Source organism: Pseudorasbora parva, chromosome 18 (genome assembly GCF_024679245.1).
Source record: "Pseudorasbora parva isolate DD20220531a chromosome 18, ASM2467924v1, whole genome shotgun sequence".
Lineage (NCBI taxonomy): Eukaryota > Metazoa > Chordata > Actinopteri > Cypriniformes > Gobionidae > Pseudorasbora > Pseudorasbora parva.
The window spans coordinates 40,322,845-40,349,297 of NC_090189.1; the positions used below are offsets into that span (position 1 = coordinate 40,322,845).

Below are 26,453 nucleotides of genomic sequence, written 5' to 3' on the forward strand. Positions count from 1 at the left end.
TAGGCCGCGTGCCTGGACGAATCAGAATGATTATTTAGAATAATTCATATTCATGAGACAATACTTTGCCGTACTATGGTTCGTAATTTCCTTTAGTTCAATATGGCTTCTTCCTGGAAACTCCCACTGCTTCAGGAATGTCTTTTCTCAAGTCACGGCAAGATATAGCGTCTAAAAATTAAGAAATGTGCAAGTAATTACCTGTTATGATGACATAACTGTACATAATGTTCGCTCGAATACACTCACAGGGACAAATATGTTGATTTTTAGAGTTTATGATGTTTTCATAATTACACATATGTTTTTATTTTAAACTATTTATTAATTTAAAGGTAACTCGCTACATGTCTAGCCATATTCTTGACAAATTAATAATTTAATTAAAAGTTTTAAACTTTTCCCACACCCTCTGATTTATTTATTTATTTATTTTTACATGACGTGTCTTCATTTCTTCCGGAAGGCAGGTAAGGGCGTGGCGACCGTCTCTCAGTATGTTGTTTATCTAGGACGAAGTAAGATGGCTCTGACTCAAAAAGCGATTTTAAACACATTATTGGAAGGCAGAGGAAAGGTAAAAAACTCAGAGCTAATCAGCAAGTTTAAAGATCACCTGAACTGCTGTGATCCGGCAGAGAAGAAGAAGAACAGAGAGCTCTTCAAGACGTGTGTCAACAACATCGCCTTCGTTAAAGATTTCCAGGACACCAAGTACATATTCCTGAAGAAAGTGTACCATCATTTACTAGAACCGTCAAACAATGAAAACACACAGCGAGAAGATTGTCATTCTGAAGGTGGATCACATCCAGAGGAAGATGAACAGCGCACTTATTCCCAAAACCAAGAAGGTAAGAAGTCAGAGTCGAAGGATTCAGAGCTTTCTCCCATTGAGTTTGCTTTGGGAAGATGTAAGAACGTTGACTTTAAACCTATAAAGGCTTTGCATTTCACGTTACCATTAAAGTCTGATGACAAACATGGAGCGTCCAGGACAAACAAACCATACGCTCTTCCTCTACGAATGCCCCAAGATGTCAGTCAGTATCACAAGAAGCCATTAAAGACGGCTGACTCTGACAGCAAGGGTCAATGTAGGAGAGCGTCCACAGATGGCGAGAGCGTTTCCCCGCAGGTTCGGAGACACTTTAAGACCCCAAAACAGCCGGATGAATCGAAATACATCCTTCTTGACCAATTAGAGCACGAATGGCTGGTGAAGTCGGCAGCCGGACAATGGACTCAAGCCTACGGCCTTCTTTTGAAGGATGCTCAGCTTGCAGAAAAGAAAGACCTAACGTCTGGATTCACTGCCCTCCACTGGGCCGCCAAATGTGGGAACACTGACATGGTCCGAATGATTATTGAGGTGTCTAGGAAAGGTGGGCATGGGGTGGACATCGACGCCAAGTCCAACGGAGGCTACACACCCTTACACATCGCCTCCATCCACAACCACACCTCTGTGATTGACCTCCTAGTGCGCAAATATGGCGCCAATGGGAATATAAGAGACAACTGCGGTAAGAAACCCTACCACTATCTGCGCAAAGATGTTTCAGCAGAGCTGAGGGAGCTCCTCGGAGAGCCGAAAGCCGTCCAGCTGGAGACCCATCAGGTCAGGGAGGAGTTAGACCCCCATAAACACATGAAAAACCGTCTCTTTCCTCCTCAAACGGTGGGGATGAAGAAGAAGCAGAAGCCGAGGATCCAGTTCATGTCCGTGGCTGAAAACGACAGGGCTGAGAGGGACGAGACAGTGTCCCATAAACAGAGACTCGTATCAAACATCTTTCCATAATCGAGCAGACCATGAATGATGGATGGCATACACTACCATTTGAAGAAATGAAATGATGAATACACATTGAAGTGATCAAATGTGTTCCTTCTATTCATTTAAAGAATCCTGAAAAATGAAACATATCACGTTTTTCTAAAAAAAAAAATTAACTGTTTTAACATTGATGATAATATTTGTGCCAATCAGCTTTTATCTGAGATTCCAAATAATTATTTTCATTAAATTTGTTTGAATATGAATATGAATAATAAATGTGTACTTTTATTCAGCAAGAACATATTAAATGGATCAAAAGTGATGTTTATGTTACAAAAGAGTCTTGTTGTTTTGAACTCCTATTCATCAGAAAATCCAGAAAAACTGAATTGATCACGACTGTTTTCAACATTGATAATGATCCTCATATGAGTGATTTCTGACGGATCATGTGACGCTGAAAATTATATTTTAAATTATGTTCAAATTTGAATGGTAATATTTCACGATATCACTGTTTTCACTGTATTTGTGATCAAATAAATGGCGAGCAGAAGACACTTCTTTTGAATATCTAATCTAATATTTCTAGTATAGTCTAATATAATAGATTTCAATTGTGCTTATGTATGATATGAGTTACACTTTATTATACAGTGTCCTTGTTACATATGTTACATGTACTTACCTCACTGTAAAAATATATTTAAAAAAATAAGTTATCTGGTTGCCTTAATTTTGAGTTCATTGAAATTAAAAATTTTAGTTAATACAATGAACATTTTTGACAATTGACAGCCTTTATTTATTCAAATATTAAAAGATTTTGTAAGCATATTGGGTAATTGTATGTGTTTATTTGTGATTAGGCAGTTGTTCCAAATTGTGCCATTTTCATGATTTATCAAGTTTTTATGTGGTTCAGATACAATAAGTTTATATTTATTAAACCAATTTCCTTCATTGTACCAACTTACATTTTTTATTTCAATAAACTCAACATTTTAAGGCAACCAGGTACTTTTTTAAGTTAAACTAACAGTATTTTTTTACAGTACATAATAATAACAGAAACTATGCATAATTACATGCAACTAACCCAACCCCTTATCATATAGTTAGTACATGTTAATTATTATTAATCAGTGCTTATAAGGTTACACAGGAACACAGACACTTTAAAATAAAGTGTATTCCTATATTTAAGGTTACACTGTAATTATGTATTTAAGTACTGAGCAACATTAAGTACCTGCATGGGTTTAGTTTAGGGTTATTCGCATGTATTATGCATAATTTATAGTTATATTATATGGAAACTGCAGTGAATAAAGTGTTGGCTACACATGAGTCTCAGGGTGAGGACGCGTGACTCACTGGGAGTGGAAAACTACATCGCTCTAATTGTTCTTTTCTGACGATGTTCGAGGCGTTGTGAAACATTTATGAGAATATTTTGGATGTTAAACACGAATATCTGAACACATTTTTATTTATTTTATTTATTTATTTCTGCACGGATATCACATGGATACAGTACAAGGGGTGGAACGAAGCCCAATTGGGTTTATACAGAGTTCCACTCCACTTACATGAAAAAACAAAAAAGACAGAAAAGACACGCAGACAAATAAGTTGAATAAAAAATAAAAAAGGGTGAAAAACACATTTTCAGAAGCCTGATTATCCTTTTAACTTAAGGTTACAGATGTTGAAGGGTAATGGTAAAGGAGGATCAAAGGAGAAGAGCAGCATATGAAATATACTGCAGGAAACTAAGACAAAAGACTGTCATAGTAAGAGTAAGATAGTAAGATATAGTAGTAAGATCTTTCAACTGTTTTTTAAAGACGAATAAAGATGACATAGATCTTAGGGACAAACTTAATTTACTCCATAATTGAGGACCCCTAAAACTGAGGTCAGTTTTATGACCTGAAGTTCTAGAGAACAGTAAAACAAGATTTATTTCTCTATGCCTTGTTTGAAGGATATGAGTATCTGAAATGAAAGTAAAAAGTCATGTTCAATGTTCAACATTCAAGTCATGTTTAATGCTGATCAACATGCTCAGCTGTAGTCATCCTGTCACTTTTGGGACCTTTATCATACAATTTCTTATTCAAAGATGACTATAAACGTAATCTTGCACGTGAACTTTCAATCAGTTTTGCTGTGTGATGTTTAGATTACATCACTGTGTGTGTGTGTGTGTGTGTGTGTGTGTGTGTGTGTGTGTGTGTGTGTGTGTGTAATGGGCTCAGGTCGCTCTTTCCTGCTGACCTCAGATCAGTGGTGAGTTTCAGCCGACAGACACTGATGAGATGAGAGCTGAAGGGTTCTGCTTGCAGCTGATGTTCCCATAATGATGTTTAACTCGAGCCTCTGCCCTTGAGACGGAGCACGTGCTCATCAGCGATGCCGGAAGACACGCGCGTGCATGAGTCGACATGCGTGACAGGCCTTCACTCTGATGGCTTTAATAGTACTCGCTGTTCACTGGAAAATACAAGAGTGACGTGTTTGACCTTCCATGGAGAATTACATGTTTTTTGTTTTGAAATGCTATTTCATGCATTCTGCCTTATTTACACTGTTCAGCCTTATATGCACTGAGTTGATTCTCATGATAAACATGGAAAAGTGTTTGAAAAAACAAGTTGGACGTTTGACAGAGCATTTCTGTGCCAAATACACTCCTTCAGGATTGAAACAAGTTTAGGAAAGTTTTTTTTTTTTTTTGAGTATGGCCCTGTATGACGTCATAAAGGGCAGAAGAGCAAAGGCAAACATGCGCACACACACACACACTTTCACACACTCACTCACACACAACACACACACGCTTTCACATACAACATTCACACACTCTCAAACAACACTTACACACACACACACTCTCGCACAGGGAAAGATCACCTCTTTTAGCTTCCTAAATAACCCAGTGTTAAGGGAACAGAGGATGCAGTTTGTGTTTCCGGACTTCTGCAGGTGTGTGTGTGTGTGTGCATGTGTTTGTTCCCGGTCATGAGTGGAAACCTAAGGCGGTGAGTGAAACTGCATCAGATGTGTGTGTTTTGTTAGCAATCGGTGTGTAAGAGCCAGGGGCGTAGCACCAAATTTTGGGCCCTGGGTACAAACCATCTTGCTGGGCCCCCGTACCATGTATGTGTATGTATAGAAAACGGACTTCCCTGCCTCGGGCCCTGGTTACTCAGTACCCTTTATCCCCCCAGTCCCACGCCCCTGGTAAGAGCATATAATATGTATAGCACCAACGTATAGAGAATCGAGAGTCAACAAGGGATAATGACAGGATGTGTGTGTGTGTGTGTGTGTGTGTGTGTGTGTGTGTGTGTCTCTTTAGCTCCGCCCACTGCACGCCTCCACAATCTCGGCTGTTTTCAGAAAGAATCGGTTCAGTGTATCTGTCTTTTATAAATATGATAAACTAATGACTCTTGTGAGATATGAAGGATCAACACGACTAAGATTAACATGACACTGGCAGAAACTGTGTGTGTTATGACTCTTTAAGCATCATATTTAACCCAGATATTTTTAACCTCTTAACTGTCACCCTGCTTTTTTGAGAATGGACATGAAAATGCACAATCCAAACCTAAATGGTTATAATTCAAGAATGGTTTGGATCCAGATTATTGCAGAAGTGAAAGAGCTTCAAAAAATTAAAGCACAGAAAAGTTATGGAAGTTTAAATTTACTGCAAATCAAATGTACTGTCCTAAATATTTCTATTTTATATCAAATAAATAGTTTACAAAATATTATTACTCTACAATCACTATAAAACTAAAGCCATATGTCTAACCAAGTTGTGTTCCAAATTTAAAGTTGATATCACAAAAAATTGAAGTTCCCATGAGATATTGTTTTATAAGCAATACCAAAAATACCCACCGGCTGATGCATATTTCATCGAATTTTTGCTGTAACAACTTAATACATTTCTGTCCAAATACAACTTTTATCCCAAAATATGGAAGTATGAGACTCAGACCTTTCCGACAAAATGTGTTAATATAATATAATAATATAAATTATGAAACATGACGACGCCCAGTGGTCCAACGTTTTTTACAGGACAAATTTTGAGTTAAGCTTTCTAATGATACCTAATTTATCATAATTACTAACATATGGTATATGAAAAAGGTGCGTCGTCAATTATTCCTTATATACTTTTTTTTAGAGGATATTATTTTATATTTTCTTTCATGGCCAAATACAAGAATATGTTTTATTATGAACCTTTAGCATGAAAACCAACATTTCAGTGATTAAAAGTGTAAAAGTGTGCACCGGTCAGAACTCCTGTTATGATGTAGATTTTTTGAGGTGCACTCTTGCCATAAATAAACCTATTACTGTTCCTATATGATTTTTCCAGCGATATATAGTTTGTCATGATTAGATCAGGATTTCATTGTAATATAAGTAAACGTTTTACATTATTTACATCACGTTACATGAAAACATGGCACAGAGATTCACCCATTAGGCTAAACATAAAAATAAAAATATAATCCATCATGAATATTTTTATTCACAATGGAGTAATGTTATTTCAAAGCATTTTTACAGCGAGTTGTGCTTTAATACCTGACCAAATCGGATTAGTTGTAATGAAGCAAACACTTAAGATGCACAAGGTGCCATTTATACACTTTATTCACATTAAACCAAAGGTAATTCCTGCGTCCTACATATCAAAAACCACAAGATGGCAGCAAAACTGTTGAAGCAACATTCACAGCACACTGATAGCAGACAAACGCTCATTTACAGTCTACCAACCCACATCCAGCAAAGCACCATTATGAGTCCAGATGACATGGATTGGATAATAGTTTCTGAATTCTGATGATCAAGAATACGTCCATGTTGTGTCAATGGAAATCTAGGGCTGTAACGTGACCATATAAACACGAACTCTTAACAGAAGGATCGCTCTCGGCCCAAACAAACGCCAAATGCTCATGTATTCCTCAAAAAGAGATCATGAAGCTGTGGAGCGAGAGCCGAGAAAGCCTTTCTGAGAGTCTAACTTCCTTGACAACTTGCAGTTTAAAGCATGGAATGACTGTAGTGCACAACACACACACACACACACACACACACACACACACACACACACACACACACACACACACACACACACAATGTGAACGCGTCAATAGCAAGCACTATAATGGACAGAATGAATGTTCCCACAGGTATGTCTTTAAACAGTCGAAGAAGACGAAATAAATACACTGATCAGTTTTTTTTTTTTTTTTTGCAACATCTAAAAGCAGCTGATCTGAATCATGATCCACAGATTAGTAAGAATTGTTGTTATTGTTGACAGTTATTGTTGCTAATATTCACATACAGTATGTAGTATTGACAGCTAGCGGCTAAAATTCAAAATATTGGAGTTGATTTTCCCGCGCTTTTCTCCTCAGACTCGGCGTTCGCGCAGCTTGAGGATGGCCAACCGAACATTGTAGGCCAAAACGCTTTAAGCGAGTTAGCTTTTTAGCACTTTAGTTCCCTCTTCCTGGCTGAAGTCAATGGATTTTTTGAATGGGGATTTGGTTAAACGGCTGGAATAAGGTCTGTGATGTACACAAGAAACTTTCACATTTTATTCCACAACATAAAATACACCAGTATCACCCCACTCGTGATTTTTTTTAAAAAGCTGTTATGCGTCTTGAAAAAGGCAGTTGCTAACAAGTGGCTAAATGGGACTGTCGAGGAGATTAAACGAATCACGCAGAACAGGTAAGCTCAGTCGCTTAACCTTATTGTGCTCTTATTAACTAGTCCAACTCAAACATCATGGGAAAATGTTTTGAGATAAAAACTGAAAGAGTTGTAGGAAGCTTAGTTTTGGACCATGGTGTAGTTCATTTAAGCTTAACCTTTGGCTTTTTAGTTCTGGTGGCTGCATTTACGCTTCAGAATTAATAAAGTTTGTGTTCATCTGTGATAATCATCTGGATGGACAAAACGTTTAAGAATCACAAACTTTTGTTGAACTCACAGCTTGTTTTCCCCCCCCCCCAATAATCCAAAAGCCTATGGGAAAATATTTTGGGGTTTTCTCGAGGGAACCAGTGCGATGCTAACAGCCGGTTGGCTTACAAAGTGACGTCAATCCGACACCATTCGATTGTAAGTTTAAATATCCCTCTGGTCATAAAGCTTTTTAGTTGAATTAGGATTTATAGGTCAGGAAGAATCTGCAATCTCTGACCCAGTTCGCTCGCTGGCTTCCATGGCTGCAGTGTTTCCCGCCAACTGGCAACCCCGGTGTTGAAATGCTATTGGGTAAATTGGCAGTGGGCGGAGTCTCAGAACAAAATAGACATACCAACACGGAACACATTTCAAGATTGTGAGAACTTATAATTTTTCCTAAATATCTGCTTACATATTATGGAATTTTTATGCTGTAGTCGATTATTAAATTTTTCTTCTTTTTTACATACAGCACCTTAAACGTATAAAAACGTTTTCGTCGTTATGCAAACATTACGGGAAAGTTACTATTGAATGTTCCCTCAAGGATTTTTTTGTTAACATTTTGAGACAGTTATCAAAAGACCAGATACCATTTTAAAGAAACACTCTTTTAACAGTGAATGTTTATTAATACATCAGGAAACTGTTCATATCAATCCATTTAATGTGCGAATGATATTCAAACTTTGTTCTGTAGATCATTTCCACCTTTTGTAAAGTTTTAAAAATACATCTTAAGACTATTTACATGACGAATTTGTGATTCCCGTTTTATTTTTTTAAATGTAATATGTAATTGCACCTAAAACTTTAGCACTATTGTTTTTACTGCTTTGTAAGCATGTTATTTCCATCAGGAAATGCAAATCTAGTTCCAATTATTATTATTAATAATAATAAATGAATATTGCTGGTTTATAAAAGCAATAAGCTTCTCCGTGTCAGTGATTTTACCATGGTTTTACAGCTGGTAAAATCACTAACACATTACCTCTCCTGGCCAATTGCTTCATCTGATTGGAAGTGTTCTCAATGTGTCAGTAACTCAGTCATTCCTCAAACAGCAGAAAACCAAGATCATGGGATCAATGCGATGCAAGTCGCTTTGGATAAATGCATAAATGTAGATGTGTGTAACTTGATGTTTGCTTTGCTGCTGAGTCGTGCTCTCACTACACATGAACTACACATCTCACTGAACTGTGGCGCAGTGTAAAGGGGGAGGTTAAATAATACAACGTCAAACGCATCTTAAAGTTCTCAAGTTTTACACACATTCAACATGATAGTGCCAATGAAATTACAGGACGAACAGGAATGAATGAAAAGGTCCATTATGTTACAGCATCAACGCAATAATGAAGCCCTGAAATCAATTACGAATACACAATACGTGGAGTTTATTTTCCAAAGTGCTTCTTTCTTCCTTTTTTTGGTCATCATTTTAGAGCGATCTGTCATTTCTGATAAACCATTCCTGTGCTCTTAAATAAAGCTTTCGAAAGTCGACTGTATACGATTTGCAGAGGAGCTGGAGTGCTCATATAGGGTGCTTCTCAACTCTTATTTGCGCATCCTCGATTCCTTTCCTAGCTTCCTTTCCTTTTCTGAAGCGAGAAAAAAACGTTTCGAGGACGGAGGAACTGAATCAAGGGAAATGATATATCCTCGCTCCCTTTAACGTCACTTCAAAGCGTCGTCAGTTATTGATGACTGCACACCGCTGGATTTAGTCGGGATTCTTGAACATTAGAGAGAACTTTATTTATATTGTAAGCTTTAACCTCCACAAAATACCACATTTGTCCATATTTTATTTAATATTATCAGTTATTATTAACAACAAATTATTCCCAGTTATTAACTGCTTTTTATTTGTATTATTTTCTTGTGCTTTGATATAATTCTGCAACTGTCAGGTTTTGTTATTTGACATACATTTGTGTCTTGTACATGTAAACATAATAATAATAATGAATAAACTGTGGCATGATTCGAAGGGGGAGGAGAATTAATGCGTGCATGACGTTTAGTCGATAAAATGCTTCCACAAAGGATAGACGAGTGTATCCTCACTCCTCCATTCTCGCCTCCTTGCGGTGCAATTAAAATAAGCTGATAACATCACTGTTTTCTCCAGAACGACTGTACAGCCAAATCTAATTTTGTTGCAATATTGTCCCGTTTAACACTGAAGCTGCTTTGAAACAATCATCATTTTAAAAGCGCTGTATAAATAAAATTGATTGATTGATTGATTGAATTAGAGAATTGAGACGTCCTACAAGATGGCTGACGTAGGCTGTCATAGGATGGAGGATGGAGGAGCGAGGAAACGAGGAGAGATATTGAGAAGCACCCATAGTGTCTCCAAATGTGAGGGTCTGAGTAAAGCAAAGCCGGAAAGGCACGAGTACGGAGTTTGTCTCATGGAGGTATAGTGCCGAGTACGGCCTCGAGCTGTTCCTCTCCTAAACGCTGCTTCTCATCCAGGTCCTTCTGGCGGATGAGTACGGAGGCCTTGGTCTGGATGAAGCGCCGGTACTCCTGCAGCTGTGTGTCCGTCAGGTGTTTGGACAGGAAGGCGGAGACCAGGCGCTCCCGGCGGTCCAGGTTGTCCTTTAAGTCTTTGGCGTCCTCCCACTGTTTGCACAGGAGGCTGTAGCGATTGTCCAGCGATTGCTGTGGATTGAGGAGAGTCAGAATTATTTTATGAATGCATCACAGTAGGGCTATGAAGTATATCAAAATTATCAAAATATCGCAATATGCATATCGCAACGGCATGCAATATCTGATCGATTTTAATAGGCTACTTCAACATTGTGAAAAGTGTCCGTGTTAGGTCAACGCATACAGCAGAGAATAGACTGGGCATGCTTGATGTTAAAAAGAGTTATTAAACGCAATAATTTGCGAAAAACAATAACTTGTAGTAGGGCTGCACAATATATTGAAGTTATCGAAATATTGCAAATGTACATATCTCGATATGCATATCGCAACATCACGCAATATCTGAATGATTTTAATAGGCTACTTCAACATTGTGAAAAGTGTATGTTTTAGGTCGGCATATAGCAGAGAATGGACAGGGCACACGACCACTGTTACCTATGGGACTTGCTTGACGTTAAAAATAGTTATTTTACGTAATAACTTGCGAAAAACAACTCCTTGCAGTCTCGCGCTGTCTGACACACACACACCGAAACATGCGCACAAGCTGCCTCTCTGAAAGTGTGTGAGCCCTTCAGTTCTGTTTCATGTCTTTTTACACACTCAAACTAACAAATACACACACTCATTTTTTTTTAAATAAATGTTTGCTAAAACACTGCTGGTCACTTTCAGAAGTTGTAGCGATGCTTTCTTTTCCCAGAAAGAATGTGAAACAAATTGTCATTTTCAGTTTTTAAATATATTTTACACACTAATTGCAATATCGAATATCGCATTATTTAACAAGGTATTGTATATTGCTTTTTTTTTCAATATCACACAGCCCTAACTTGCGCTGTCTGACATAGACACACACCGAAACGTAAATGACACTGCTGCTCACTTTCAGTTGTAGCGATGCTTTCTTTTCCCAGAAAGAATGTGACATACAAATGGTTTAGTTTAATTTATTTTGTTTATATAATTTAAATAGATTTTACAAACTAATTGCAGTATTGCATCACAAATGGAATATCGCATTATTTAACAAGATATTGCATATCACATTTTTCTTCAGTATCGCACAGCCCTACATCACAGCTCAGCTCAGTCACAGGATATTTCTGAAGATAACTTTCGTCCCGTCCTCTAGGCAAAAATCGTAGGAAGTAGCAGCACCGTTCTTTCACTCCTCAGTCCATGAAACAAACGAGGGACGGGCTACACATCAAAGTAATGCTTCACTTTTATACTCATTATTAGAGTAACTGTGAGGGGGGTGAATTTTTTTTTGTGAGGGGGAGAACTCATTTGTTTACATTAGGGATGGGCATAATAGGCCTAAAATCTATATTGCAATATATCCAGCTCATCTACGTGTCGGACGCAAAATGGATGTTGCACCGGTCTTTTTCAGAGCTCCTCCGTTTCGTTTTTTAGCTATGTTTACAATAGTGCAATATAATTTAAATCTCTATCGTAGGCCAATTTTGAATCGTTTATATCGCATATCGTTTATATCGGCCATTACTAGTTTACGTTACATAAAGCCTTAAAGTTCTGCATAATTAAGGGCGTGGCCACTTTGATTGACAGGTGGAAAGTAATTTACTAGCTGTTTGTTAGTCATCACGTCACTTAAGCTCCGCCCACGTCCCGCAAATCTTTATTTGAGGTTTGAACACAAACCCAAAAGAGAAGACAAAGCTGAATAAAGTCGTAGTTTTTGTTATTTTTGGACCCAAATGTATTTTGGATGCTTCAAGAGACTCTAATTAACCCACTGATGTCTCATATGGACTACTTTGATAATGTTTTTATTCCCTTTCTGGACATGGACAGTATAGTGTGCATACACTTGCATACGCTCTCAGACTAAATATAAAATATCTTAAACTGTGTGTGAAGATGAACGGAGGTCTTACGGGTGTGGAGCGACATTAGGGAGAGGAGTTAATGACATTTAATTTTGGGGTGAACTAACGCTTTAATATGAAAAAGCGGTGGAGTACCGCTTTGATAAACTCACTTTCTCCTCCGCGTCCATGCTGTCGTCCACGGTGCTAAGGGCGTTCTGCACACGGGCCAGACGGGCGGATAAGCAGAGCAACAGACTGACCACACGCTCCAGATCTCCAATAAACTGAGTGTATCGCTCCAGCTCGGCCGACACACAGCTCTCTCGGACCAGGGCCTCCACAGCGCCGCCCCGCAGCCCATTCGCCTCCGCATCCATCTGGACGGAGGAGCGGACCTCCTCCAAACGCTTCAAGCTCTCCTCTATATGTGTTATCAGCCGTCTCTACATGGAAGAAGAGGAACAAGATATGTTTATCTGTATAACACAATAACAGTAAATGGGTCAATGACGAATAAGGTTTTTAAAAGTGTAAAAAAATATAATGGTGATATAATTAAAGAAACTTTATGTAAGACATGTATTGTGCAACCGTTCCCACACCAGCGGTTTATAGATTATCATGACAGAATAGCTAATCAATAACTTAAAAGAGATCGTTAACTCATCAACTATCCATTCAGAAACATCCTGTCTCATTCTACATGTTGTCGCTTCTTCTTGAGTCTCTCCATCATTGTCCGACTCTAGTTTGAACATAAAAGGCTGAACAATTTCAGTGTGTGTCTGCGTGAGGTAATCGGAGCTGCTAGCATGAGCTCTTGAAGCTCCTCCCTCTTCTAGAAAGGGGCGGGGCGCAGCAGCTCATTTGCATTTAAAGGCACACACACAAAACGTTGCATTTTTTCTCACCCTCAAAAAGAGACAATTTTAACATGCTATAAAAATGATCTGTTGGGTATTTTGAGCTAAAACTTCACAAACACACTCTGGGCACATAAGAGACTTATTTTACATCTTGTAAAAAGGGGCAAAATAGGGGGTCCCCTTTAAATAAATGTCACACATCACCTCTTTTTCAGAGCATGTGCACAACATTGTAGTGTAGTCTTGTCTACATGCTGGACAAAGCCAGGCTACAATCACATTAGTTAACTCATTACGTGAATGCATTATTGTTTTAGTCTGACTGAAATCAAACTTTTAAAGAGCCTGTAGTCCTATAAAACACACAGATTTTGAGTTTGCAATTTGCATTGTCTGAAGTGAACCATTCCTCAAACAAAAGCAATTTTAGAAAAGTGTCAGCAACACTGTGTAACATAACATGCTATGGATATATCTTTACTGATGTGCCTGTAACACATAAATCACTAAGCAAGAACAGTTAATTTGAGGTCAGAGGAAGCCACTGCGGTTTCTGAAAACATAGCAGACCGTTTGAAGTTTGGACGTGGATCTGGCACAGCATAAAAGACTGTTTATCTGTGGGGGAAAAATCAACATCCCTCTATTTAGCATTATTATGCTTTCCAGTACCTTCTTGTCGATGATATCCATTTCTTCTTTTTGGTTTGAGTGAACAGACGACGGACGGTTCAGCGGTTTGTCACAGTCGGACATCTCAGTGCTTTAAAAACAAAATCAAACATTCAATGAACATACAAATGAAAGTCAAGCTTTTTGATATTTCAAAATTGATTTAAGAGGAATACGAAGTACTTAGATTTAAACAAAAAAAATTTTGTTTTATATTTTAATAACATTCCTCATGTGAAGCACATGGGGGACTTTGTTTGTGTTCACACTTGTAGTTCAGTTCTCTTAGTTCTTTTGAACAGGACCAAAAAAGAAAATTGTGCATAATCCTGGTTCGCTTAACATCCGCTTAATGTCATTTTTAACACCAAACCTAAAGATACAAAAACAAATATTCAAGACATCAATTTTGCGGCAGAATTTTTTTTGGGGGGATGTTTTGCCCAACATCCCAAGCAATGCTGTGTGCTAAACTAAACAGGCGGACTGAATGATTCAATGACTCAGTCATAAACACTTCCTTCATTACTGGATGAATCCGTGATTTTGATACTCATCGATCTAGCCTATGTGACGTGATTGTGCGTGATTTGGCAATAGGGGACAGCCATACGCTGGTGAAAATCGGGCCAATTAAAAATGATCAGGAGGTTGTGAGGTGCTCATAAAGTGCTCGGCTCATCTCATAGCCACGACCATACGAGCATCCACGATGTCCACGCGATTTCTCCTGAGATAAAAAAATGGTCTGCGATCTCGTATGACCGTATACGCTCGGCTTAACTGTGATGAGCTGGAGAACAATCATTCGTTTCTGTCCATCAATGATCCAAACAGTTGCTCGTCTGTCTAATAAAACACATCAGATATTAAAGCGGCTTTGGTGTTGCTATGGTTTCTACAAAATAACACCGGAGGGTAACGCGGGTATGATGTCATTGATAGGCGACACACGTGTTTTATTTAAACATTCTTGAAATATTTGTGATAATGTAAGTACACAAGTCAAGTATAAAGTGTTAAAAGTGGGACTTTTATTCGGGACACTAAAATTAAGATCTGAGTTATTCAACTAAATATACAAATTAAATTGATTAATTAGGTCATATTTAATTCTATAAACTTGCCAAATCATATTTTGTTGCAATATTGTCCTGTTTAACACTGAAGCTGCTTTGAAACAATCGGCATTGTAAAAGCGCTGTATTAATAATGTTGATTGATTGATTGATTGATTGATTGATTGATTGATTTTGACACTGCTGAGATTACAGCGCTTTATTTTATTTGAGAACATGAGCCGTATGGATTTTTTATTTTATTTTTTATGATGGACATGTGTTTTGGCCTTCAGCTCCGCCCTCCACCTATCGACCAATCACGAAGTCAGTAGTGTTTCGGGTTGCCAGATCTGCTCTAGTTAGCACAGCTGCAGATCTACAAACGTTCTGCTGATCCTGCAGCCAATCTGGCAACCTCGAGTCAGGAGGAGGGGGTTTTGGCCACAATCTTATATACACTTCCTTTAAAGCCTTTATATATAATGTATTATACAAGTGTTTTAACGCATTATACACTGGTCAGGCATAACCTTATTGCCCAAAACATCACACTGCCTTCTTCCCATAGTGCCTCCTGGGGCCATGTGTTCCCCAGGTAAGCCACAAACACACACACACCCGGCCATCCACGTGATGTAAAAGAACACGTGATTCCTCAGACCAGACCACCTTCTTCCATTGCTCCGTGGTCCAGTTCTGATGCTCACGTGCCACTGTTGGTGCTTTTGGTGGGGTCAGGGGTCAGCATGGGCACCCTGACTGGTCAGCGGCTATGCCGCCCCATACGCAACAAACTGAGCTGCTCTGTGTATTCTGACAGCTTTCTATCCGAACCAGCATTAACTTCTGGAGCAGTTTGAGCTCCAGTAGCTCGTCTGTTTGATTGGACCACACGGGCCAGCCTTCGCTCCCCACGTGCATCAATGAGCCTTGGCCGCCCATGACCCTGTGGCCGGTTCTCCACTGCTCCTCTTGGAGCACTTTTGAAAGATACTGGCCACTGCAGACCGGGAACAGCCCACAAGAGCTGCAGTTTTGGAGATGCTCTGACCCAGTCGTCTAGCCGTCACAATCTGGCCCTTGTCAAACTCATTCAAATCCTTACGCTTGCCCATTTTTCCTGCTTCTAACACATCCACTTTGCTCACTTCCCTTCACGTTCACTTGCTGCCTAATATATCCCACCAACTAACAGGAGCCGTGATGAAGAGATCATCAGTGTTATTCACTTTACCTGTCAGTGGTCATAATGTTATGCCTGATCGGTATGATCGCATTAATAATTTTAACTTTTTTACTTATCTATCCTTTAAAAAGCTGTATAATGCAATATTTAAAACACGACAAACAACCAATTTCAAATGTAAAAAGGAATCTGCAAACACATTCATTTTAAGTTTGGTTAAAATTATTTATAAAAATGTATAATGCATTTAATCTTCACTATGAATACCTTTATAATGCAGCATTTGATGTGTGTATGTGCAGTAGTCACCTCTGTGCAGCTGTTTCTGGGTTATTAACCTTCTGCGCCTGTTTTTTCTTGTAGTGTTCCTCCATTAGAAGATTATCTTCAGATAACAGCTGCTCCATCAGCATGAGTGCGGTCTTCCTATTGGCTACAGGGTAAAGAGTGCGAGCTAATGATTGGTCAGCTGAGACCACTTCCTGAACCAGCTCCTCCCACTTGAGTTGCTCCAATGGGCCGTTTCTTTCCGGCACCCTGTTTTCAATCAGAAGAGGGCGGTCTTCCTTCTTTATATTCCGGTCTTGTTTCCCATTAAGTGCAGGTACCAGGCTGGACTCTTGAATGCCAGGTGGTGTTGTAACGGGTATGGTTTCATTCCTAACATACGGGGCAGGTGGTGCATTTTGGGGTTCAGCCACACTTGGCGTTTCAGGAGATGTCCAATTGTTTTCCGCCACCTCAGAGGTCGAGAGCCATAGTCTAGGATCTGTTCTGACTCCATGATTGAGAGAAACCTCTTGACTAGAGACGGCTGTTTCACTCTTATCCTGCTCCTTACTGTAATATATAAAAAAACAAACATAAATGCCTTCAATAAAGCCATAATCAAATACATTAACCTTCAGAGTAAAACTAAATATCCCCCATAACTGCCTGGCATTCAGATCTACATCATTTAAGCCGGGTGCACCATTTTGCCCAAGATTTGGCCATCTGAGACAAATTTAGCAAATCCTAAAAGATTCCTCTGATCCTAGGCTAAAATCTGACGTCTTTAATCGTTAGTTTGACATGTTCACCGGCAGCCGATTAATGAGTGCTGCGATCAAATTTGACCTCAGACGAAATTCTGGCAGATTTGGCAAACAATCCTGCAGTGTGACTTCTACGACGGCCGTCAAATTTCTAGTTTTTTTCAAAAGACAATGACCAAAACGAGAGCTAGAGATTGATATTTTAGCGCTATATCCTAGTTATTAGTTTTATCCAAAGTCAAACGCGCTTCATTCAAGCATCTTCAGCTCTGTGCACATTCTCTCTTTGGAGAAAGAGAGACGCGTGCCCCATTAACAGAGCTTAACTCTTAAAGGCTGTCTGTCTCACTGTCTGATGCCAATTTGGTAGACATTGTCCAACCCTACAATGGACCTGCAAGCCGGACAAACAGATGATGTCCATGGTGGAATGGGCCTTTAGTGTGTTGGCCAGTCTCCTTAGAAAATGAGAGCTGAATAAATCCTCGGTAACACTTTATTTTGATGGTCCACTTTAGATATTCTACTAACTATAACTCTCCAACTACGCATCAACTAACTCTCATTAGAGTATTAGTAGACTGTCCTCTTAATATCTGCTTACACTTTTTGTTGATGCTCCCCAACAGAAATTCTACTGACTATAAGTAACTTTGCAACTTTGTCAACTTATTCTACTAAAGCCTGGTACACACTGTGCGATTTTGACCACGATTTGGCCATCTGAGACAAATTTAGCAAATCCTAAAAGATTCCTCTGATCCTAGGCTAAAATCTGACGTCTTTAATCGTTAGTTTGACATGTTCACCGGCAGCCGATTAATGAGCGCTGCGATCAAATTTTACCTCAAATGAAATTCTGGCAGATTTGGCAAACAATCCTGCAGTGTGACTTCTACGACGGCCGTCAAATATCTCGGGTTTTTCAAGACAAACTATGACCAAAACGAGAGCTCGAGATTTCTCTGTAGCCTCCATTTCAGTCCCGCGTGTAATGCAGCTCAACGCGACATTGATTGATGATATTAAAGTCCGGACGAGTTTTCTTCATCCGTTTTTAGCTCACCTTGACTATCGTTCAGTCTGATATTAATTCCAACTGAGATCTTACAGTGTTGCTTATATCGGGGATCATGTTCGTACAGTCTGACAAGCAACATTTGCAAAGGATTTTGAAAAATCAGTGTGTAGGACCCATTAGTTAACAAGGGCCAATTTCATACACTCCAAGAAGAACAAAAAGCTAGGAAAAGACTATCACAACTTCGGTTTCATGCCAACTTTGCAGAAAATCTAGGTTGGGATTGCTCTAGTCTTGCGTAGACAGACCTTCAGAAAGTCTGGACTCCATCGCAGCTTTCATTGGCCAAGGACATATTTTAAAGGGCATATGCCGCGAAATTAACATCCCATACTTTTGAAAATCCAGCGTTTAGTTGATCCTGATAAGCAATCATTATTACAGTTGTAAACATGATTTCGTTCTTTTTCCATGAGGGGGGCATCATCTTCGTTTCCAGGCAGACTGTTAAAGAACTTGACAGACGTCTCCTGGAAATCCAACCAATCAGATGATGACTTTGAAACTACTGAAGTGTTTCGAATTTTGTGTGCCTTATGCGTCAGACATTCAACCAACTGAGCGTGATGTCTGAGTTTGAGACTATGGGCCTAACGGTCTGAGCGCATGGTCTGAAGCACACGTGGCGCAGGAATCCACTTTTGCAAGTTTAACGTTGGGAAAAAAGGGTTGTCCCTAGACTCTTAACGAGTAATGGGTGTGTTTTGGGCGTTACGTGCAAAAAAAAAATCAGAGTCTCGGCGCATATTACTAACAGGCTCTTTAAATAACAAAAATAAATAAATAATACTGAGCCATTGACTTCAGACCAGGTTTCAGTTGGTCTATAAATTGGGCTTTTCACACTGAGCTTAACCCTGGGTTATCTTTTTAGACCCTGCTTTAACCATGGGTATAGTAATGTTTTACCACCAGTTTTTAACCTTATGAAACCCTACTCTGTTAAAGCTGTATTGTGGTGCCAAAAGTTTACAGTGAGTAAGATGCAGCATTAGAATTTAATCTCAAGTTGTTCAGCGACAAACAGCCAATCATAAACTGAACAGAACAGCGTTGCGTTTCCCAAAAGCATCTTAAGCCTAAGTTAATCGTAGAAACCATTGGTGGTAATTGTTCTTTAATCGACTTAAGTTTACGATGCTTTTGGGAAACGCAGACCTGTACAGTTTTCCTCATTAAATATTAATGCACTAGTCACAGAAACGTTCTCTACACACCAGTTTTTCCATTTGTATAACGAATTCTGATGCAGAAGAGTGAAACAAGCCATTATTTAAACAGGTTGTCTGTTGTGTCCATGCAATGGCAATGATATTGACATGCAAATAAGAACATTAACCTGGGATTTACGAATGCACAGTTTAAACCTTGAAACTTTAATACCAGGAGTAATTCCTAACCCAGAGGGAAGATTAAACAGTGTGAAACATGGAAATTACGATGATCCAGAGTCAACAATTTTATGTTTAGAAACAATAATATTAAAATAGCTTCGAAAGGTATTTGAGGTAACATTCATGTCTGTAGCAGAAACATTTAAGAAGAGTCTCCCACCAAAATGTAATTAAAGTCTGCGTGAATGGGAAGTTGCGACCAGTATTGTAATAGAGAGAAAAACAGAGGGCATGGCTTGTTTTTTTCCTGCTGGGAATTGATTGGATCTTGTAAAGGAGGCATTCCTTTCAAAATTGGAGACACATCAGAACTCAAGTTTACAGCCCAAGCCATCAAACTGATGTCAGAGAAGGAACGGCGTTAAGATTTTGATTAAAGATTACAAAGACTTTTCTTGTGGATTGACTTGCTTGGATTAATTGTTCACCACAAGACTAGCAATGTGCACTAACAAAGTAAATATGGTCAATTTTGACTTCATGAGGACTGTAAACTGATAACCAAGCATGAGCAAAATAAACTACTTTTAGAGACTTGCCTTGGCAAGTATCAATAAAAGGCTGATTGAATCACCAGTGGACGGCTCTAAATACAGCTGTAAACGGGTCTGAAACGCTTTGAGCTTGTCCACTTTGGTCCACTTCCAGAGTGAGCTGAAACTCATTGGTCCGGATTGCTTTCGTAGTGTAAACGCTCATGTGGTCAAACGCACTGGAACAGCCTCTAAAAGACGCCCTACTCTCCTCTACTGACCTAATGCTAAACATTATGGGACGAGCGCTAGCCAGACGGGATTTAAACTCTCGGCTGGAGACCCAAGTTTGGTTTGAAGATGAGAAACGTCCCAAGCTCAATGTTCTCTCTCCATTCCTGATTTCTAACACACACTCACAGCGTTCGGCTGGTCTTGAGTCTGTCAGAGCAGAAACTAAAGCTGATGCTCTCTGTGTTTCTCCGTTGTCTCTGCTCGTGCTTGTTATTTAAATTGAGTTAACTTATTTCTTTAGAGTCTCCCTCGTCTACTTGTGATCTGATCGACCAAAAGGCATCTTAAAGGGTTAGTTCACCCAAAAATGAAATGTATGTCATTAACTCCTCACCCTAATGTCGTTCCTCACCCGTAAGACCTCCGTTCATCTTCACACACAGTTTAAGATATTTTATATTTAGTCTGAGAGCGTATGCAAGTGTATGCACACTATACTGTCCATGTCCAGAAAGGGAATAAAAACATCATCACAGTAGTCCATATGAGACATCAGTGGGTTAATTAGAGTCTCTTGAAGCATCCAAAATACATTTGGGTCCAAAAATAACAAAAACTACGACTTTATTCAGCATTGTCTTCTTTTCCGGGTTTGTTTTCAATCGCGTTATTGACTGCGCAGTGACGCTGCTGACGTGTTATCTGGTGCCGCGAGCTTCGTTTATAGTCTGAGGGAGACTGCGCAGTCGCAAACGCGGATTGAAAACAAACACGGAAGAGAAGACAATGCTGAATAAAGTCGTAGTTTTTGTTATTTTTGGACCCAAATGTATTTTGGATGCTTCAAGAGACTCTAATTAACCCACTGATGTCACATATGGACTACTGTGATGATGTTTTTATTCCCTTTCTGGTCCTTCTGGAAAGGGACAGTATATTGTGCATATGTTTTCAATGAAGTGACAGAAAGCTCACAAACTAAATATAAAATATCTTAAACTGTGTCTGAAGATGAACGGAGGTCTTACGGGTGTAAGTCATTAATGAGATCATTTTCATTTTTGGGTGAACTAACAATTTAATACCAGCTGTAAACAGGGCAATGAATGCATATAGAAATGAATTTAGATATACCTGAGTTCCAGCTTGATTCCACCAGGTTCAGTGGAGTGACCGGGCATAGAAAGAACAGTTTCAGCTTTATGTTTACGTCCATTGTGTGAAGCTGTATGGATTTCATCATTATTGGAGGAATTGGTTAAGAGTGGGTTCTCAGGGCCTGCCTGAGAGTTATCCGTGTGTTCTCCGGCGCTGAGCATCTTCCTCTCTGTGTGCCTTCCTTCAGCATGAAATGACACAGTTCTCTTCTCTGTAGCGGGCATGGCCTGCTTGCCCTGAAGTTGGTCAAGCTGCTCAGAACTTTTGCTGAGAACTTCAGGTCTCGTGACAATGGACACACCAAGTTCCTCCATAGATTTCCCTCTGGGAGCTCTTATTTGTACCCACTGCTCATCATGGACAGATGCTGTACGTCTATGATGGACTACTGTATCTTCCTCTACTTTTCTTTGACCACTGAAAAAGAATGTTTCACTTAAATTAGGAACCAAAATGTCACATTGATTACATTTGCAGTCATTACTGTTCAAACTGTGGTAATAATGAATTACAGGATAGACTTTCTAACTAGTGTTGTAGTACTTGAGACCAGTCTTAAGGCTATTTTTTTAAGGTCTTGGTCTTAGTCTCAGAGGACTCTGGATTTTATCTCAAGACCACAACTGCAAGGATATCACTACATTGCAGGTGCATTTTCTGATTAAACATCATTGATGTGATTTGATGTAAAACTTACTGCTTAAAATGCAATCAATAATTTCTCTCAGTTTAATAAGAAGATACTTTATAAAGACAGTCCATTAGGCGTTTACAGACAGCAGCCATCTTGGAAAACAGTCTCGACGAATCGAGCCACGAGCGCTGTGCTAAGTGATGAATGGTGACTTGGAATCTCATATTGGTCCGTTGTTTCCGTAAGAAAACACTGAACGCAATAGAGAAAATAAATACATACATAAAAATGTCCATGTAATTACATTTCACAAACTTAATTCCTATCGATCAGCTCATTTAGCACAGCGTTCGTGGCTCGACTCTTTGAGACTGTTTTCCAAGATGGCTGCTGTCTGTAAACGCGTAATGGACTGTCTTTATAAAGTATCTTCTTATTAAACTGTTTGTAGTTCTCAATGCTTCGGTTTGCATGTAGGGACCCTCATGATGCGGCCGTGTTAGTGTGAGGCTATTTTGAGCCGTGTTAGTGGCATTAACTACTTACTCTGTGCCCCATAGACGAGTGTTATAAGCTAATCTGTTTTTAGAGATAAAATTCTTTACATTCATGAAAACGCATCCCAGAAACCAATCTACTCGGTAACCATCTGTTAATTACCCCTAGGGTCATTTTTCACCGGAGTTGTCCTTTAACTAAATATAAGTAATTTTTCAGATAGTAGATATGGATCTTTTAGATGATTTTAGGGAGTTCTGGTCTGGTCTTTGGTCATGTTGTGATCTTGGCACATGCTGGTCTTAGTCTCGTCTTGGTCCCGGTTTAGGTGGTCTTGACTACAACACTAGTTCTAACATTAGCAATAAGAGTAACAACAGGTCACCTTGAAATAGACATGTTATGAATGGCTGGAAACTCATCTGGATGTTTCCGAACCTATGGATATATGACAGAATGTTAGCGGTGAATGCTACTTAACAGGGAAACTGGAATTTTGATGAACAGTTTTAAAAAGATACCTGGAAAGCATGGGGAGTCGAGGTGCTGCGAGTCCGTAAGAACTTGGGTTGTTCAGGCTGGTCCAGGAGACTCTCCACAGAGGCCGAATTCCTTCCTGTAGAGGACTCCTCTCTCCAGCTGGACTGAGCAGTGCTGAACTGGGTGTATTTAACAGAACTTGACACAGAGTCGAGAATTTGACCAGCAGAAAGAGGCCTGTCGAGTATCTTCTTGGATCCAGAATTACGTCTGGAGCTCCACTCAGACAGCCTCTCCGCAGTTGAGTTTCTGTTGCTGGGTACTTGTGGAGCTGGATGCTGGGGCTCCGCTACCTTTTGTCCAGTTTTACGCTCCATGTAAGCAACCAAGGCTTTATGCTGAAGGTGCTTCAGAGTTGCTTTTGAGAAGTTTGAGGCAGAGAGAGCACGGCCCCGTGTTTCAAACATTTTCCGCCTGGAAGCCACTAGACCGTGATCCCCGTCTGAGAGAAGACTTTCGGCTTCGTTGCCAAGAGAGAAGCAGGTCTTATGAGCAGGTCCATCTGCCAGCTGGTGCAGCTTCTCAGGTTCCGAGCGAGACAGTTTTTTCTGATCCGCTGTCAAACGTTTCCTACACCCTACTCGAGGCACCTGTGGTTGAGCAATATTCTGTGGCTTCTCCGTTTCTTTTTCAATTATCTTGTCAATCTCCTGTCCAAGCTCTTTCCTGTACTCCTTGTCTGCTGCTTGAGGATTATGAGTGTCCAAGATTGGTTGTATGTCTAGCGATGGAGAACCAACAGGTAAAACAGAAAGATTTTTATCTGCCTTTTGCTTGATCCTGTGTGGCCAAGAAAGTTGCAAATCTCTCCTTTTAAAAGAAGTCTCCCTCAAGACCTTGGATTGGGCATCTTTCAGTTTCTCCTTGTAATACTTCCTGTAGGAGTCATCTAACGTACCATAGAAGTATTCATTTGGTTGTTCTTTAGGCATTTCACTCTGCCGACATTCGCTGCTGGGAGAGGTTTGCCCATCATTTTCAGCTTTCTGTTTATCTTTGACACAATCGGGATTCTTCATCACCTGACCACAATCATTATTGTTTTTGAACTTGTCAGTATATGATGCCCTATTCGCTCCTGTGAGGTGATACAAAAGTGGGGTAGTCTCCTTGCTGATCTTGTCACTTGGAATATTCAGTTGGGGACATCTTGAAACTCTGGTAATTTCTTCTTCTTTCTTGGGATGGTCTTCCTTAATTAGAGCTGGGGTTATTATTGTACCAACTGAATTGTCCTCCGGTCCACAGTAGAAGATAGGGTGGTTGGTGGAGTGATGCCTGCCGGTTTCTCTACTCATGACCCTCTGGTCTTCTACACCTTCAGACGTGTTATTAGGATGCTCCACAACTTCATTCTGAAGGCTAAATTTGTGTTCCTCTTGAAAAAACATCTTACCACTCGGACCATCAGGACAGCTCTGCCTTCTACGCTGAGCTTTGTAAGACCACTCACTAGAGGTTTCCATGCTTGCACGATCATCAACACCTTGCTTGACACTAGGCTCAGAGGACTTGAAGACTCCCGTAACAAAATAAAATTGTCCTTTGTGCTGAATGCTCCCACTGAGCATGCTTTGTGGCATATTGCAGGAGCTGACGAAACACTGATGCTCAGAAACAGGTCCACCATAAGCTGAATGCGACCGCTTTCGTTGATTTTCTGAATGGCCACTCCAAGGTTGCTTTAAGTGCTCTGGTTGACCGGCTTGCAGGGGCAATCTATTTAAAATCTCCGTAGGCTTTGGTGGATCTAGCATCTTGTCCCCTGGGTCTTGCTTGAGATGATCTTTAAGCTGTGAAAATGCTCGACCATGGACAGGTTCAGTCCGGACGCCAGAGGCCTCTGGATTATCAGTCTGCTGTGAAGTGGACATGTCAGCAAGCTGACCTTCTGGACTCTGACGTGCCCTTGAGTTTTCAAGATTCCTGGTTGTTACAAAACTGTTCAGACGGTTAGGAGGTGGAGGAGGCGGTAATGGATGCATATGAACTGACGGATTTTCAATGTTAGAAAAGTCAGCGCTGCTCCTGTGATGCGGTTGTGCAACGGTTTCCATGGAGCGGTAAATGTGGTCCATGCTCTTAGAATCCGAATCAAGACTATATTTAGTTTTCGCGCATTTCAGATCGGTGTAGTGCAAGCTTTGAGACTGGATTTCATCCAGTAGGAAAGGAGAAGGGTAATCTGGGACTGTGGAGCCACCGGAGAATGAGCTATAGGCTGAGTCTCCTTTGCTGTGGTGGTGAGTATACTGATCAATACTGCTACTGGACTTGGCCGGGGAGAGTCGACTGACCGGAAGACTCAGAGGATGTAGGTCAAGGTTACTCATCCTCTCGAAGTGGAAATGATAGGAATCCATGTGAGCTATGGTGTGGAATTATGGACCAAGGGGAAATATTTCCTCACTATAGTGACAAAACAGAAGCCACAGGAATCTGGCATTACCTGCGAGAAAAAACAAACAAAGATTTGTAAAACTGGACACGGCACTGGAAAGAAAACTGGATACGGCACTGCTAAAAAATAATGCATACACATACACAGTTTTACATTGATTAAACTATTAGTTTTATATGGATTGGTGGTTAATGTTCCAAAAGACCCAAGTAAATTATGCTCTATGTAGTTTACCTTCAAGTATATGAAGTATTAGGGGTTTCCCCGACTAAGGATTTACTTATTCGAATTCGAAATCTCTCTATGGTCGACTGATAGTCGAATCATCTGTGTGTGAATGGGACAGAACATCACACAATAGCTATATAAAAGAACAAAATAGAAAAAAAAAATACCTGCCTAGACAGGAAAAGAACACTTTGAGTGCGTTAACATGCTAGTTCTTAAGCCGATTGTGCCTAAAGAGGGTGAAGGACGCGAAGCTCCGCGCCGCGCCTCAGGATCTCACACCGGACGCGCACATTACATACACGCAAGCTCAATTTTGAATCGACTTCTGACAGAATAGCTGCATGATGGGTGTATCTTGTAGCACAGGATTTTAAACAACTTCCTGAGTCGCCGCAGACAGGCACCGAATGCACCTCCGGTGTGTGTACACTCATTGAAAATGTGTTTGAATTTCACGTCCCGAAGCTCAGCGCCCTTAAAGGGGTCGCACACCCGTGAAGATTCGTCCGTGAGATCGGTGGTCGAAACATATCAATGCATCGAATCTTCGACTATTCGGGGTCAACCCTATGAATTATATAAGGTTATTTAGACTGAAAGCCCCTCATCTTAAGATACATAAAGAAAGCTGCAACAGTTCAACATTAACTA

The 26,453-nt window shown here is 40.0% G+C and overlaps 2 protein-coding genes across 3 annotated transcripts in view; one reads left to right on the forward strand and one right to left on the reverse strand.

The window, feature by feature from the left end:
* Positions 1–176: 176 nt before the first annotated feature.
* Positions 177–2,331, forward strand: LOC137046408 (ankyrin repeat domain-containing protein SOWAHA-like). The gene is made up of 2 exons (XM_067423609.1): positions 177–193; positions 467–2,331. The coding sequence occupies exon 2, from the start codon at positions 524–526 to the stop codon at positions 1,802–1,804; it is 1,281 nt and encodes a 426-aa protein (XP_067279710.1). The 5' UTR covers positions 177–193; positions 467–523; the 3' UTR covers positions 1,805–2,331.
* Positions 2,332–9,067: 6,736 nt separating this feature from the next.
* Positions 9,068–26,453, reverse strand: part of shroom1 (shroom family member 1) — a 55,282-nt gene continuing 37,896 nt past the window's right edge. For both annotated transcript variants that reach the window (XM_067423400.1, XM_067423401.1), the window contains 7 exons: positions 23,152–25,619; positions 23,016–23,068; positions 21,475–21,915; positions 16,431–16,961; positions 13,875–13,965; positions 12,507–12,779; positions 9,068–10,498 (listed from right to left, as the gene is read on the reverse strand). In XM_067423400.1, coding sequence (XP_067279501.1) covers positions 10,244–10,498; positions 12,507–12,779; positions 13,875–13,965; positions 16,431–16,961; positions 21,475–21,915; positions 23,016–23,068; positions 23,152–25,533 — 4,026 coding nt within the window. In that variant the 5' untranslated portion in view covers positions 25,534–25,619 and the 3' untranslated portion in view covers positions 9,068–10,243. The remainder of the gene's footprint in view (positions 10,499–12,506; positions 12,780–13,874; positions 13,966–16,430; positions 16,962–21,474; positions 21,916–23,015; positions 23,069–23,151; positions 25,620–26,453) is intronic.

Coding starts and splice junctions, on each gene's coding strand:
- LOC137046408 (XM_067423609.1), top strand. CDS start 524: ATGGCTCTGACTCAAAAAGCGATTTTAAACACATTATTGGAAGGCAGA.